The 15,249-nt window shown below is 38.1% G+C and overlaps 1 protein-coding gene across 1 annotated transcript in view; it reads right to left on the reverse strand.

Moving 5' to 3' along the window:
* The window catches only part of LOC122802354 (ankyrin and armadillo repeat-containing protein-like), a 1,115,117-nt gene that overhangs the window by 2,886 nt on the left and 1,096,982 nt on the right, over positions 1–15,249 (reverse strand). Inside the window, exon 21 of the mRNA XM_044071991.1 lies at positions 11,895–12,053. Coding sequence (XP_043927926.1) covers positions 11,895–12,053 — 159 coding nt within the window. The remainder of the gene's footprint in view (positions 1–11,894; positions 12,054–15,249) is intronic.

The raw sequence follows: 15,249 nt of genomic DNA on the forward strand, positions 1-15,249 counted from the left end.
AGATGAGTACCTTTCACAATGATCACATGTGCTATTCACATTCCCATCATTGCTTATTTCCTATGCTACTGCATCACACTGAAATTAATTATCTGTGCAAGCACATGGTATATTAGTATATGCCCTAGGCAAATTATCTGTAATTTATTGCCACCCTACAAGTGGTCGAGTAGGAGGCATTGATCACAAATGGATGAGCTGTAACTCATGTGTTGCTTCTTCTTAAAGGAAATTATTGCTTGCACTGTTCTGCTTACAGTGCAGGTAGTGATTCACTATTTCATGTGTTTTCTCTATTTTTCACAGTTGTGCCACTGTAGAATTGGTATATGTATAATACAAAGCCATGTCACTTGATTGTACATACATTTGGCTGAACACAGTTGACTGAAAACACATTTGACTGAATCACAATTGATAGAAAACATTCTAAACAACAAATATACAGCATTGTTTTGCAGGAGATGTTGGCTTACCTGAGTTGGAGTTCATACACCTGAAGCTTCAGTAATACTTACTGTGGAACACATCATAGAAGCATAATTTACTGATGCTGGCAGTATAATTTTGTGTGTTTGATTTGCTAGCATATCTACAATAGTACAATGGTACTTTTTTATGTTAGGACATGCAGGTGTTTATGCTTTCTTTGGGAATGGTGGCCAGTAAGTACACATAATTTCTGTGGACTACATCACTGTGGCATACTGGACCCAAGGACGATAGGTACCATTCACTATGATTATCCTGCTATTCCTCAGATACTCACATTGTGCAGCATACTCAAGTGAATAGTATTCATGCATGCTGTGCAGCATGTGGAATGTGCAAAGTATTGTATGAGTATTACTGACTGCTTTCATGACAGCTGTCATACATGTGTGTCTACAAAAATCTGTAAGTTTGGCTTTCTTCTTTACTGTACTAGTGTTGCAGTGACACACCATTTGTATTTTCTGGGAGATCATATAAGGGATTCTATGCTTTACCAACTAACAGTGTACTTAATGCTAGTATTTTGTATGGTAGCACTGTGGTTGTCTTGTGATATAACACATTGTGGTGGCAAACACTGAGCTGATAAACGTACCTTCCTTGATCACAGTTAAGTATTAGGCAGGAGAAACAAATCTACACTGGTTGCAAGGAACCAAACTCTACTTTTATATTACATTGATACATTCTATTTACCTTAAGACTGGAACCATATCAAGTATTTATAATACTTGGCTAAAGTCTTGCTAGAAAACTGTAAGCATTATAGTATCTAATTTATGTAACTGGATTTCTGATTCTAGTAACATTGTTACTTAAAGCTGAGCAGCAAGATATGGTACTCTTGACTGGACCTTTGCTTCCATCATAATGTTTTTTGAAATGCTATGTTCTTGGGACTGCAGTAACATGCATAAGTATGTGCTTGTGCACATGAATGATGCACACAGACACACACTCACACAACCTCACACACATGCAAACTCACACACACAAACACATACCGTCCTCACACACTCACCTAAACAGACACTAACATACACACACACACACACACACACACACACACACACACACACACACACACACACACACACACACACACACACACACACTGTATTTGTCTTAAACATCCTCCAAATCGTTCTGCCTCATCTGCATAGAACATCAATTACTGGCTAGTTAAGAGCTTGCAACTACAAGAGCTAGGACAATAGTCAGTTTCTTTGAACCACATATCTATTAATCATTTAAATATAAATTCTCTACTTGCCTAATACAAACTGGGGATCCATTCCATAATCTTCTCGCCATATGCTGGTAGAATGAATTGCAAAAATGCGGTCTTACCAGGTGGTTATTGAACAAAATTAAAGTTATTTTGTGTCCTTAAAGGATGAGTGGCAGCAAGAACTTCAACTCTGTAAATTTTAAACATTATCAAGTTCCCACTTAGTAGTCTATAACCACATGAGTAAAACATCAATTATTACATAGATACAACTAAACAACTAAAATGTTTTTGATCACTCCATATGGTTTCCTAAGAATACTACTCAAGTGATTTTTAAGATTATGAGTATCATTTACTGTGATGCCCAAGTTTCTACCACCACTGAGTATTGTAAACATTCAGTCATACAAAGGATAAGGCTGTTTTTTGTTTTTCTTACCAAAATGCAAAATATTTCTTGTTTTAGCATTTAAATACATACCTTTTGACTTTATATATATATATATATATATATATATATATATATATATATATATATATGATTTAAAATATCTCTGCTCTTTAACATTAGTGACATTTACACCCACTTTTATATCATCAACAAACTTGCTTACCATCACATGCTGTTCATTCAGTAATCTGGAAATGAATGATACAAATAACAATTGATGGAAAATGGAACCCTAGAGTACCCCAGCTGTAATTTCAACTTCCTCAGAGACATTACTTCTGATAAGCACAATATAGCTCCAACCCATAAGCCATTTAGCAACCTAATTATCAAAATAATACTTTTTTAACAACATTGTTCTTATAATTTCACTATATGGAATAGTGTTAAATGCTTTGGCAAAATTAAGTTAAATGACATCTGTAGGTAACTCTATATCTAATGCATCCAGGATGCTAGAGTGGAAGTTTACTCAATTCATTTTACATGAATGCCCTGCAGTAAAACTCTGTTGATAAACAACTGACCCAGTAACATCATATGGTGGTAATATATGACAAAATAGCTTTTCAAGGTATTTCTCAAGAAGGCAAGTTAAACGAAAAGGTCTAAAATTATAAATACTGACTGGATTGCTGTTCTTTGGAAATGGTATTACTGGAGCTTTTTTCCATATTCTGGGCACATATCCATTCTTTAGGGTAGGCTATAGCACCTGGCATTCCCAGATGGTCTCCCATCCAAGCACTAATCAGGCTCGACCCTGTTTTAGCTTCTGAGATCAGAGGTGATATGGTGCATTTAGGGTGGTATGGCTGTATAAAATCCCTACAGAGATCCAGGTAACCTGAGCTTGATTAATGGCCTAGGTGCTGAAGAAATTGTGAGGGAAAGTTAGAGTACGTGTCTGATACAAATTCACTCATTTTGGAAGACAAATGGTAGATCAGTCCTCTTCAACAACAACACCAGGCAGAGGTTTAGGGGTAAAAGAAGCAGCACAAATACCCAGAATATATTCCCTTATGAAGATGCATACTGACATGCTAGCAGACAGCACTGGGGAGTGGGTAGGAAGCATGTGTGATCCTGTAAGGCTTGCATGAGGTCTTGCTAGCTCACCAATAGAACCCAGGAAGTAAGGATGGGTGGTTGTACCTCCTCCAAAAGATCCTTATCCCTAGTGGAGTATCCCAGGAATCAGTCCTTAGGCTACTCCTCTTTGACATTTTATTCTCATAGGTCAAAGCTAATTGTAAGGGTCTGTGTCTACAAAATTAGCACTATCATAAACTTCCCAGAGAACACCAAGATCCTACAAGAGGGCCTATCCCAAATAAATAGTTAGAATCAAACCCAAGCATAACTTCCCTTGTAACTATTACACTGACAATACCCCTCTGAAAACTGATCCCATAGTTAGAGATCTATTAACCTATGTTGATAATGAGCTGCCCTTCTATCACCATATATCCCTACCAGAGTAAACCCAAGAGAAGCCCAGAAGTTTGACATTGTAGTCTTTAGCATTTTGGCCTTCTATATTATGTTACTGTGATTGTGGATTTCAGGATTGTGGATTTCACCCTTGTGATAGACAACCTAAGAAATGTATACAGTGGTAATGTGAATTCTAAATGAATAAAGTATTGGTTGACATGAGGATAGCAGTGTGTTATAAAATAAGATATTGAATCATCTTGGAAAGGAACAACTGCAGGTGTTCCAGAAGGTTCCATTTTGGGATCAATGCTCTTTAGTATGATCTTCTCAGACTTTCCCACTGCCCCAAAATTTTGGATTACTAAGTATGTAGAAGACTGTAAAACTGGGGCCGGTAATGAAATGTCTGAGGTTGTAAAGGACATGAATGCTTATCTAGGCTCCATTATGGACTGGTCTGCAAACAATGGTTTAAAATTTAACATTAAGAAAAGTACAATGGCATTTTATGGACTGAATGGGCACATAAAAGTTATTCTAGGACAACACAAACTTGTAACTGTGGATTACATAAGAATTTAGTAATATTTAACATAATAGAGTCAAAAGATCAGAGTGTATTATGTATGTGTGTTGTATAAATCAATAGCGTGACCAATAAAAGAGTACTAAGTATGTGTATGTAAACTTACCATAACAGTAGATATTTGAATGATCACTGCTGCAGTAGCCTTAGCTATATGGGTTATATCCTATAGGATATAATATATATATATAAGCTTTATGGCACCTTATATATATATATATAGGGTCTATAATAGAACATTGAATATTTAACAGTTCGAATCACTAAAGGTCGACCTTTAGTGATCGAGCTGTTAAAACATTGAATGTTCAGAAAAAAAAATAAAAGCAACAAAAAAAAACTAAATGGTGTAGGCAGAGGGGCAAGCCCCCCAGCACCCCCAACACCCCCCGCTACTTAAATATACCAACTCTGAGACCGCACTACATTGAAGTAAACAGAAATCTCCCCTTACGGAGATTTCCGTTTACTTGTTAGATGTTCAGCAGTTTCGCTATTCTCATGTCGATAATGTCAGATTCGACATTGTCGGCTTTCGAGAATCTAATATAGACCATATATATATATATATATATATATATATATATATATATATATATATATATATATAGTCTATATTTTAAGATCCATGGTTGAAAACATCGAACAACATATGGTCGACACCATATGGTCGATGTCTTAAAACGACCTTATAAAAAGACAAAAAGAAAAGAAAAAAGTACCCTAACAGGTTTAAGCAGGGGGGCAAACCCCCTTGCATCCCCCACCCCCAGCTACTTAAACATACCAACTCTGAGACTGCCCTACATTGCAGTGAACAGCAATCTCCCCTTACGGAGATTTCCATTTACAAACTCGAGATTCTGAGCGTTCGATATTCTCGTGTCGACAATGTCAGATTTGACATTGTCGGCTTTCGAGAATATAATATAGACCCTATATATATATATATATATATATATATATATATATATATATATATATCTGGCAAAACAACATACTCAAAAACTAAAGGGGCTGTCGGGAGAGACAGAGTGGCTACTGCAGCAGTGATCATTCAAACATCTACTGTTATAGTAATTTTTATCACACTGATCACTACTGCAGTAGCATGAGATATATAGGTAGATTAGCTTAACTTACAACACTTAGGAGGTGGAAGGAGAAGGGTCCAGGGGGGCCCTGGAGAATGGTACTAACAAAACCTGAACTAGATTAGCAGAAGGAATCAAGCTTATAGTGCTTTGTAAAAGTATGTACATAATTTCATAGGTAAGTACAAGGCTATCCATCCATTTTAAGCCTAGTCAATTTCCCTTTCTATGGTCAAAATAACCTAACCCATTTATTTATAGACTGGCCTTACTCATCCCATGGTCAATAATTATATATTACTCTTAATGAGAATAACTGGGATCATACAGTAGATAATTTGAAGGAATCCATGCATGTAATAAAGCATTTAGGAGCTGCCTCTGTCCTTTAGTATACAGGGGGCAGTTCTGGGGCAAATTTTCTTTTTCCCATCTGTAGATCTAAGTTAATTTTAAATATGGACAGGGATGACCTTTGTTTTATGTGGTTGGGAAGTCTGTTCCATAACAGCAGTATCTTCTGTGAGATACACCTGTCACTCCAAACCATTCTGTCGATCTTGCAGAAGAGGTTTAGATCCCTAGACTGAGTATTTCTGATGTTATTTGCTTGCTCATGTGCAGTAAATCCATCAGTAATGGGTCAGAACCTCGGAGGATGCCTTGTATGCCATTTACAAGTCACCTCTTAGCAATCTGTAAGATACTGACTGTAGTGACAAGGCTCTGAGTTGGTCCATGTAGGACATGTTGTTTAGGCCTTGTATCCTTTTAGTAAGTTATCTCTGTGGGCATTACAGTTGCTGCATGTGTCTGGGCAGATACATGCCAAAGGGGCATTATATTCAAAGACTGGCCTAATAAGGGCTGAGTAAAGGGAGACAATAACTTTCCTAGATCTAGATACAATCTCTTTGTTTATAAGCTGGGCAATATAGAAAGTCTTTCTAAGAACAAGGGACCCATATTGGTCAAAGGTTAGGTAACTTTCTACATATGTTTCCAAATCCCAAACAACTGTGTCAACTCTTAGGAATGTATTATCAATGTGGTAGTTCCCTGGGGATGATAACTTCCCAAAGGATACAATATTGCATTTCTGGCATTTAGTTTCAGTCGATGACAGTTTTTTTTATTTGGGACAAACATTCCTGCATGATGGCTAAGTCATTTGGGGATTTAGGGACTGCCACAGCTTGCAGTCATCTTCAAAATTAGTCATCCAGAGAGGACCAAGTTGCTGCTTCTAGAATACTTCTGGAATCCAATCCTTTCAAAAAAGCCATAGATGAAGCTAAAGCCCTGGTAGGTTGAGCCTTGACTCTTCCAGGAATATTTTTTTGGTGGTGAAAACAACAAACGGTATAGCCTTTGGAAACAATCTGTTTTGACACAGGTTGTCCCTTCTTCTTACCTTCAAAAGAAGTGAACAACTGGTGTGAAGATCTGAAAGATTTAGTTCTGTCAAGATAGTACCAGAAGTTGTCTGTGGACATCCAAGTTATGGAGTATCCGTTCTCAGTTTTGGGTTCAAGAAAGAAAACCTGGAGATGGATAGTTTGGCTTAAAGTAAACTCAGATACCAGTTTCTACATAAAAGGATTAGTTCTCAATGAAATCCTCTCTCTGTCAAAAACGAAAAAGGGTTGACTCATCATAATAACTTGCAACTCAAATGCTGTTCTCGCAGAGGTCAAAGAAATCAGTAAAACAGTTTTTTGCTGGTTCAGATGGAGCAAGTGGTAACTTCTCTAACAGAAAATTTAAGATCGCAAGGAGGAGTCAGCGGTTTCCTAAAGGTTTCATATGCAAAACCCCTCTCATGAGAATGCATTGTGGGATCAATGGGCAGACATGCTGAAATGGCCAATAAATGAGCACTGATAGAGGAGTAAGAAAGGCCATAGGACAGCAACTCACACAAGTATTGTAAAATCAGAAAAAAACACTAGCCCTGAATGGCTCTGGTCATGTTGTTACCAACTAGAAAATCTTTTCCATTTGCTAATATATGTTTTTTAGTAGCAGGCTTTATTGCCTCCATTAGTACCTACTGAAGTTTCGCAGTAAACAGGTGTCAAGAGAGAATTAAGACCCTATCATCTAGGCAGTCAGTTGAAGTTTATTGAGGTTGGGATGTATCAAACACCCCTGTTTTGTGTAAGTAGATCCATTTTGTGAGGGAGATTGGGATAATTGCTTCTAGCCATTTCCAATAAAGAAGGAAGAACTCCTATTGCCTGGGCCAGAAGGAAGTCACCACAATGATCTTGGGGGATTCCTTCTGAATCTTCTGAAGTACCCAGGGTATCAGTAGAAAGGGTGGAAAAGCACAGAGGAGCATTCCTGTCCAAGGAAAAGAAAAGGTATTTGTCATTCAAGCCTTCTTGCATGGAGTCCTGAAGTTGAATTTTTCCAGTTGAATGTTTAGACAGGGCACACAGCAGTCTACTTGAGGAACTTTCCACAAATGGATCAAATCTTAGAAGACACCCTGATCTAGTTTCCATTCATGAGGGCCTGCCCTGGTTCTGATGGTTCAAACTTTGTTTGTCACACAATTTTGCTCTGAAGTGATTTAGGATACATATAGAGTGATATTGTACTATAAAGCTATATCCCAAGGGGGTAAGATCTGCTTCCTCCTTACTTGTTGATGTATCACATGAATGTGGTATTGCTTGTAACAGCTTAAACAGGTCCACATGACTGAAGATTATTCAGGGAGTTGAGTGCCTTGATTAGAGCAAACATTTATTTTATATTTGTGTGCTTGCATCTACCCTTGTCATCCCAGATACCTTGCATTTCTATCCCTCCTGACACTGCAACCCAAGCAAAGTCCAAATCAACTGTTGTGACTGACTGCTTAGGAGAGAGGGGAGGCTTGGGTTTAGGGATATTTACTCTCTCTCTCCACCATGTGATTTATATTATGACGAATCCCAGAAATGGAATTTGAAAAGATAATGTGTGTTGGTGCTTGGACGGAAGAGATGTCAGATATCATTGTATCTGTCTTGGAGTCTTGCCAGGGGTATCATGAGAATCATAGATGCCATGAAACCCCAAATCCTGAGGCATTCCTTTGCACAGACCAAAGTCTGATTGGGAAACCCTTCAAAACAGATCTACACAGAAATCTAGTTTTCCTGTGGAAGAAAAGCTCTTTGATCTGAGGTGTCTAGCAGACACATCAGGAAAACAATCCTGCATGATGGAGTCAAAAAAGACTTTTGAATGTTCTCTTGGATTCCCAGTTTGTGTAAGAGATCTCTCACCCAAAAGAGAGAACATTCCTGACACTTTGGAAAAGACTCTGCCAAAATATGCACGTCATTTAAATATGTTAAAATGTGGATGCCCTGTATCCTGCAATGAACTATAATGGGAGCTAAACACTTTGTGAATACTTTTGGTGCAGTAGATAGTCAAAAGGGTAAGGCAGGGAACAATATGTGATCCAGACAAACACAACTTAAGAAACCCTTGAAATCTGGATGAATAAGGGTGTGATAAGCGTCTTTTACTTGTAGTGTAACTAGAAAATAAATGAGGAAGAAGGAATAACAGGTTGTGAGTGACATCAGTTTGAACTTGAGCACTATCACAAAATGGTTAAGAAAAGAATGATCCTGAACTGGTCTCCAGGTATTTCCTTTCTTTAGCATCAAAAACATCCTTGAATAAAAACCTTTCCCAAGCTGGGAAGGAGGAACTGGCTCTATTACCCCCTGAGACAACATATGATGAAGGACAGTTGGAAAATGGGCGAGTGTGATGAATTACACAGATTTTTCCTTACAAGAAGAAACTGCATACAAAATGTTCCTCATAGTTTTACAGTCAGAGTAAATTTTAACATATGAGCCTCACAATTCAAAATTCTGAAAATCAAAGTTGCAAAAGCACCTTATACTTATCAATTATTTTACCATTCAAGTCAGAAACAGAAAGGTTGGAATTAACTAAATGTTTAGCAGCAGTAGGATGAACTAAGGCTATAACTGCTGGGTCAGGTTTGGGATGAGTGAATAAAAACTTGAAAGACTGCGGTAACCTTATACATTTTATCTGTTTTTAGGTGCAGCAGACTGGCTATCAGGGAAATTGCAGGCAGTTAAACACACATCCTCCAGTGCTGACAGCACAGGAGGGATGTGAGTAGGTTCTGAATATTCCATTTATAACAGCTTGTATTTTTCTGAGGGACTGAAAACTCTCAGTGTTCTCCCATTGAAAACACTGGCACATTCCTTAAATAGTCTCAGAAAAAGAGAATCCCTCACTGGGAGATTCAGATACCAAGGTCTCTTCAGAGTTTGAATCAGAAATCTAAGGAGAAAATACATTTGTCCTGTCATATTCCTGCCCAGACTCAGAATCCCAAATCTGTTCAGGAAAAATGAATTCCCTTTTTCTTTTACCAGAAATAGCCTTATAAGAAAGATCAATAGTGTGAATTAAACCCTGAGCCAGACCTAATAAACTACTCCTGCCCAGGGAAATGTGAGCAGGAGCAGATACATGTTTAGTTTTCTGTTTCTTTTTGACAGGGAAAGTGGGGTAACAGAGTTATTAATGGCAGCATCAGCAGCTTCCCTAGGGATGGGCACAACATTCTTACTTAACAGAAAATCCTTCTCTGCTCCCTCTCACAGGAACAACAAGAGTGCTTCTCACTTGATCACTGAGGGGAACCTAGTAGATGCATGACATAACCCATATAGGTTAGGCTACTGCAGCAGTGGTTAATATGATGAATGTGTTAATGTATGGTAAGAAACCATAGAAAAAGTTGAACTTACACAGCATTCTATACAGACTTTTAGGGCAAAGTATGTCCTGTCTAAAATATTTGATAACTGACTGAGAATGGGTCTTTCCCTAATCTTAGACCAACACTATACTAGCAACAGACATTTTAGACTTATATACAAGGTTAAAATTAATAAGACAGCTCAGAGAGATTATTATATCTCACAGTTAGTATCATCCATATGGAATAAACTACCAATTGATGCCAGGAATGCAGGATCAATATGCTTTAAACTTACATTGAATAAACATCTTGCAGACAGGAAGATTATGTTTGCAATAAGAGAGTCTGCATTACTTGAAGGCCTTATGACCAAAATGTATCTAGCTTAACCATAAAGCTATGACTCCTATTACAGCATTATGCTGTGGGCGTACCACTCACAATGTGATGCTTTTTGTCTAGTAGACAAGATGTTTATTTTGCTGTTTCTCTGCTTATGTTAATGCATGCTATTGTTCCTTGCTGCATGTTCTGTTCACCTTGTTTACTCAGGCACTACCATTGTTTTATATTTGTGACAAGCAGCACTTGCAAATATGGATGGAGTGCATTTATTATATTTTCATGTTTTGCTGTAGTGTTCTGTGTAACATCATATTTATATTTGGTCATCATATTGTACTTTGACTAGTATAGTACACGCATGCTGTGCTAGGCAGTTTGTGTTCCCTAGCTACAGTGGTTGTTACATATGGTTTCAGTTTCATTTACACATTGTGGGCTGGTCCTCTGTCCACACTGGGACTTTAACTTTACATTTGTACTGCACTATATTTCAGCACATGTACTTTTCTCAGCCCCTCCAGATGTTCATGAACCCAGTGTGTGACGTGTTGTAGTTTATCTGTAGCTTGACCACTCATATTGCTATATGTTATACCAGGTTAACATATTATATAAAAACTGCTACATATCACTATGGATGATACAAGAGATCATTTATCTACTTAAATTCTCTGCTCTGTATGTATAACATTGTCACTGGAAAATATTATTTTTATCTTCCACACATTCTCTAACTAAGGTGAGAGCCCTACATCCCATTCATTCCTTGCTCAGGGTGGGAGGTCTTTTAGCTTATACATTCCCTAGTGAGGCAAGAGTCAGGTGGGTGGAATGATTCATCTGTGAGGAGTGAAGTCTCTAACTCCATCCCTGTTGATAACTTTTGACTTCTGCAGTCGCTGCTTGTAGTAGGCTCATGCATGTGAACACATATGCCACCTCTCTACCAGTGCTGTGCACCAGTGAATACAGTGTGAAATCACACAGATCCATACAGCTGTGATGATGCACCTACACTCCTATAAGTGCAGCTGATCTTTTCAAATTAGACAACATCACTTCCCCCAAGATGAGTGAGCCTGTAACCCCCATTCACTTTCCTTCCCTCCTGCCTGGCTACATAACTGCTTGTGCTATTAATTGCATTGAGCCCATATTTGAAAATACTGACGTATTTCAGAAAAGTGCCTATTCAAATAATCTGACACTGACACCAGCTTTGCCTACCTGTAAGTTCGGATGCAGAGTGCATGTAAGGCAATCAGCATAAAGTGTAGACAGATGGAATACAAATATGATAATATAAACAAATTAAGAAGCCAATGTTCAAAGGCAAAACAAAAGCAGTAAAGGAATGGAAAGTAGATGGGTGACGAATCAAGGTACATAAACATAGAGTTTCTCCAAATTATTGATTTGATAACAACTGTTGTATGACTGTTGTAATGTCCTAGTAATTAACACATTTAGAAGTATTTGCATACCTGGAATGCAGCCTTGGCCTTCTCAGTTTCAACAGGGGATTGCAGAAATGACTCAAATGCTGAAAACTGAATACCTCCAGCCTGTAGTATCAGGAACTGCTGCAGAGTGTTGTTATAAGCAAACAGTGCCAGTGCATAACCAGCTTGTAAACAGATGCTCTGAAAATAAACAGAAACATGGCAATGAGAGGTGCTCCATTTTAAGTCTGTCCTGATCATAAATGCACATGTATTTACACTAATTTAGTTCACATGCCATGCAATACTCTGGTTGAGCCTAATGACGTTTTGCAGTGGAGAACTAAGCCAGCCTTGGAACAAGCCACTCATTCTCTCTTTTTCTTTATCAACTCCTCTATTAAAGGAGTACCTGAAGGTTCAACACAGGCAGCTGCTCTTTTCGCCATCTGTATTAACAAACTCCAGTTTGACTTTACCCCATCTCCCTCTCTTGCTTTACACAATGATATGACTCTATTCTCCTCCAACCATTGTCTCCATCTTGCTGAATTCAAACTCCAGCAGACTTTAACTCCCTTATTCAGAGGTTCAGTGATAAACAATTGCTACTTAACTCTGCTAAAGCTAAAACAATGCTTTCTGGAACCAGACAAAAAATTCTCTATTCACAGACTCCTAGAAATCCACAATCATATCAATACCCAACTGAAAATATTAACACATTCAAATATCAAGGAATTTGCTTGGATCTTTCTCTAAACTTCCATATCCATCTAGAAAATACTCAGAAAGAAATCAGGTCTTTCTTACTCTGGGCTATTATAGTCTCCCTGGTCCTTTCTAGAGCCACAAGAATGCCATAGGCAAAGGTATTTAACTTGCTCAGCTAGAATGTAGTTTCCTTCTTATCATTACAGCCTTCAGGCAAAATACAGCCACTTTTCAAACCATCTCAAAAACCATATGCAGATTCATAATTCACTCTGACAGAAATAAACACCACTGCAAATCCATAGAAAAAGCTAGCAGACTTCCAGTCAAACAATGTGCTGACTTTCTACTCACCTCACAACTATTCAGGCTTACTAAAAGTGAGTCTTTCTTCCCCTTAACTCAAAATTATTCAGAGAAGCTCCATCATGCAACTTGAGAAGTCTTGACCACTCAGGTCTCATTCTCCAAATCCCCTAGACTTCAGTGCATGGATGATGCCTTCACTGTCCTTGACCCAAGCTATGGGAATCTATCCCAGCCTACCTTAAGGATCACTCTAAAGGCTCATGTGAAGTCTCAAGCTCAATGCAAGTATTTCTTCTTTTCCATAAAACCCAATTTCCTCCTACTCATTTACTACTCTGCAGAACACACTCCTATATCTCAAAACTAATATAACTAGTCTCACTGTTGATATATTTGCTCATAATACTCCCTTCAGATATATTTTCTCTCATTTTCACTTGTACAGAACAAGCTATTTGTTATACCATTACTTTTTGATACACACACACACACACACACACACACACACACACACACACACACACACACACACACACACACACACACACACACTCACACACACACACACACACACACACACACACACACACACACACACACACACACACACACACACACTTCTCAACTTTTTAGCACAAGAAATCTAGACAAAACCTAAAATAATAAGGGAGGTAACAAAGGCCCAAAAATAGGGACACGTTTTAAATATTGCTCTTATAAACTTAGAAAGTTGCTAAAAATAACAGGATTTGTTATCATGCATTTTCTAAAGGATATGAATTCTGAAACTCAAATGTATTTATTGACTTCAATCATCAGCGGTTTGTCAGAAAACCTCAAATTTTATGAGGAACAGACCAAAATATCATGCAAACATCTGGACATTCTGCCAAAATCTAGACAGTTGTGAAGTATGAATATATATCGTCATTTTTTTAAAATTTTCTCTGCATACATTTTATGCATTACCTTTTATTCTCTGCATATATTGTACTGTAGGCAAGGTTAGATCCAGTACAAGGCAAACCAGGCAGCTGCCTAGGACCCAGAGGTGGCTTGAGGGCCCAGCATTGCAAAAAAAAAATAAAAAATTGAAAAAAAAAAAAAAGAAAACAAAAGTTAAGTACTCACCATAATGTTCAATCTGTGTTGCCCATTTTCATTCTTCCTCAATAGTTGGGTTCACATCCGATCCTTGGATCTGACTCAACTACTTCTTGGAGATCTTAGAACACTGAAACTCTTGAATGTCTCCCTTTACCCATAATGCTCTAGTCATCTTACATACCTCAAATCTAGTTTGCTACTCACAGACATATATAGTAGTGGAGAATCAGGAAATAGAACCTGGAGCTTAAATGAAGGAACAACGGTTCCTCCAACATCTTTTGATCTTTCCAGGAGTACAGCAAAGGAAGGGTTTTTTTGGGAGGAAATTTGAGGAAGAATGAAAATGGGCAACACAGATGTTATCATTTTCATTCATTCCTTAACTGCTGGGACAGAGTTCCCAGGTGCCTAAATTCTGTGTGGACTCTAAGGAAGGATATTTCTTTTGATCTTTCCAGGAGTACAGCAAAGGAAGGGTTTTTTTTGGGAGGAAAGTTGAGGAAGAATGAAAATGGGCAACACAGATGTTATCATTTTCATTCATTCCTTAACTGCTGGGACAGAGTTCCCAGGTGCCTAAATCCTGGGTGGACTCTAAGGAAGGATATTGCTGAGCACAGCTGAGCCAAAGGCTGCTCTTCTTCTAGAGACCAGATCCAATGTGTAATAAGCAATAAAGGTATGAGGATTAGCTTAAGTTGCAGCTGCACAAATATCATCCAAGGAAGTTCTAGATAAGAAGGCTGAAGAAGTTGCCATAGACCTAGTGGAATGGGCCTTCAGTGGTTTTGGTAAAGGTGAACCCACTTTTTCATAAACAAAGGTCATATAGTCAGTCAACCATTTGGCTAAAGTCACTTTAGAAACTGGGTTGTTTAACTTTGATTCAGAAAAAACAAATAATTGTTTATATTTCTTCAATTCTTTGATTTTGTAAAGGTAAAATGTAATTGTCTGTGAATATTCAACAGATGTAATAAGAAGTTATGTACTCACCACAACGTTCCATCTGAGTAGGTATCTTCATTTGTCTGCAGCCTTTGGGATACGGATCCAATCTCGGATCCGAGCTGACAACTTCCACCACAGCATAGATCCGAGCTCCTAGCTCCTCCCTTTACCCATAATCCCCTGCCAACCCTGACTGACCTCAGATCAAGTTTGCCCCATATAACAACTGTTACTATGTCCCGGAAGGGACTCATCTAGGACAACTCCTAGTCAGAATCATATTGGTCAGGGGGAAAGAGGGGGGGATGGTTGC

Source organism: Protopterus annectens, chromosome 5.part0, assembly GCF_019279795.1.
Source record: "Protopterus annectens isolate FY-2018-M chromosome 5.part0, PAN1.0, whole genome shotgun sequence".
In the NCBI taxonomy this organism is placed as follows: domain Eukaryota; kingdom Metazoa; phylum Chordata; order Ceratodontiformes; family Protopteridae; genus Protopterus; species Protopterus annectens.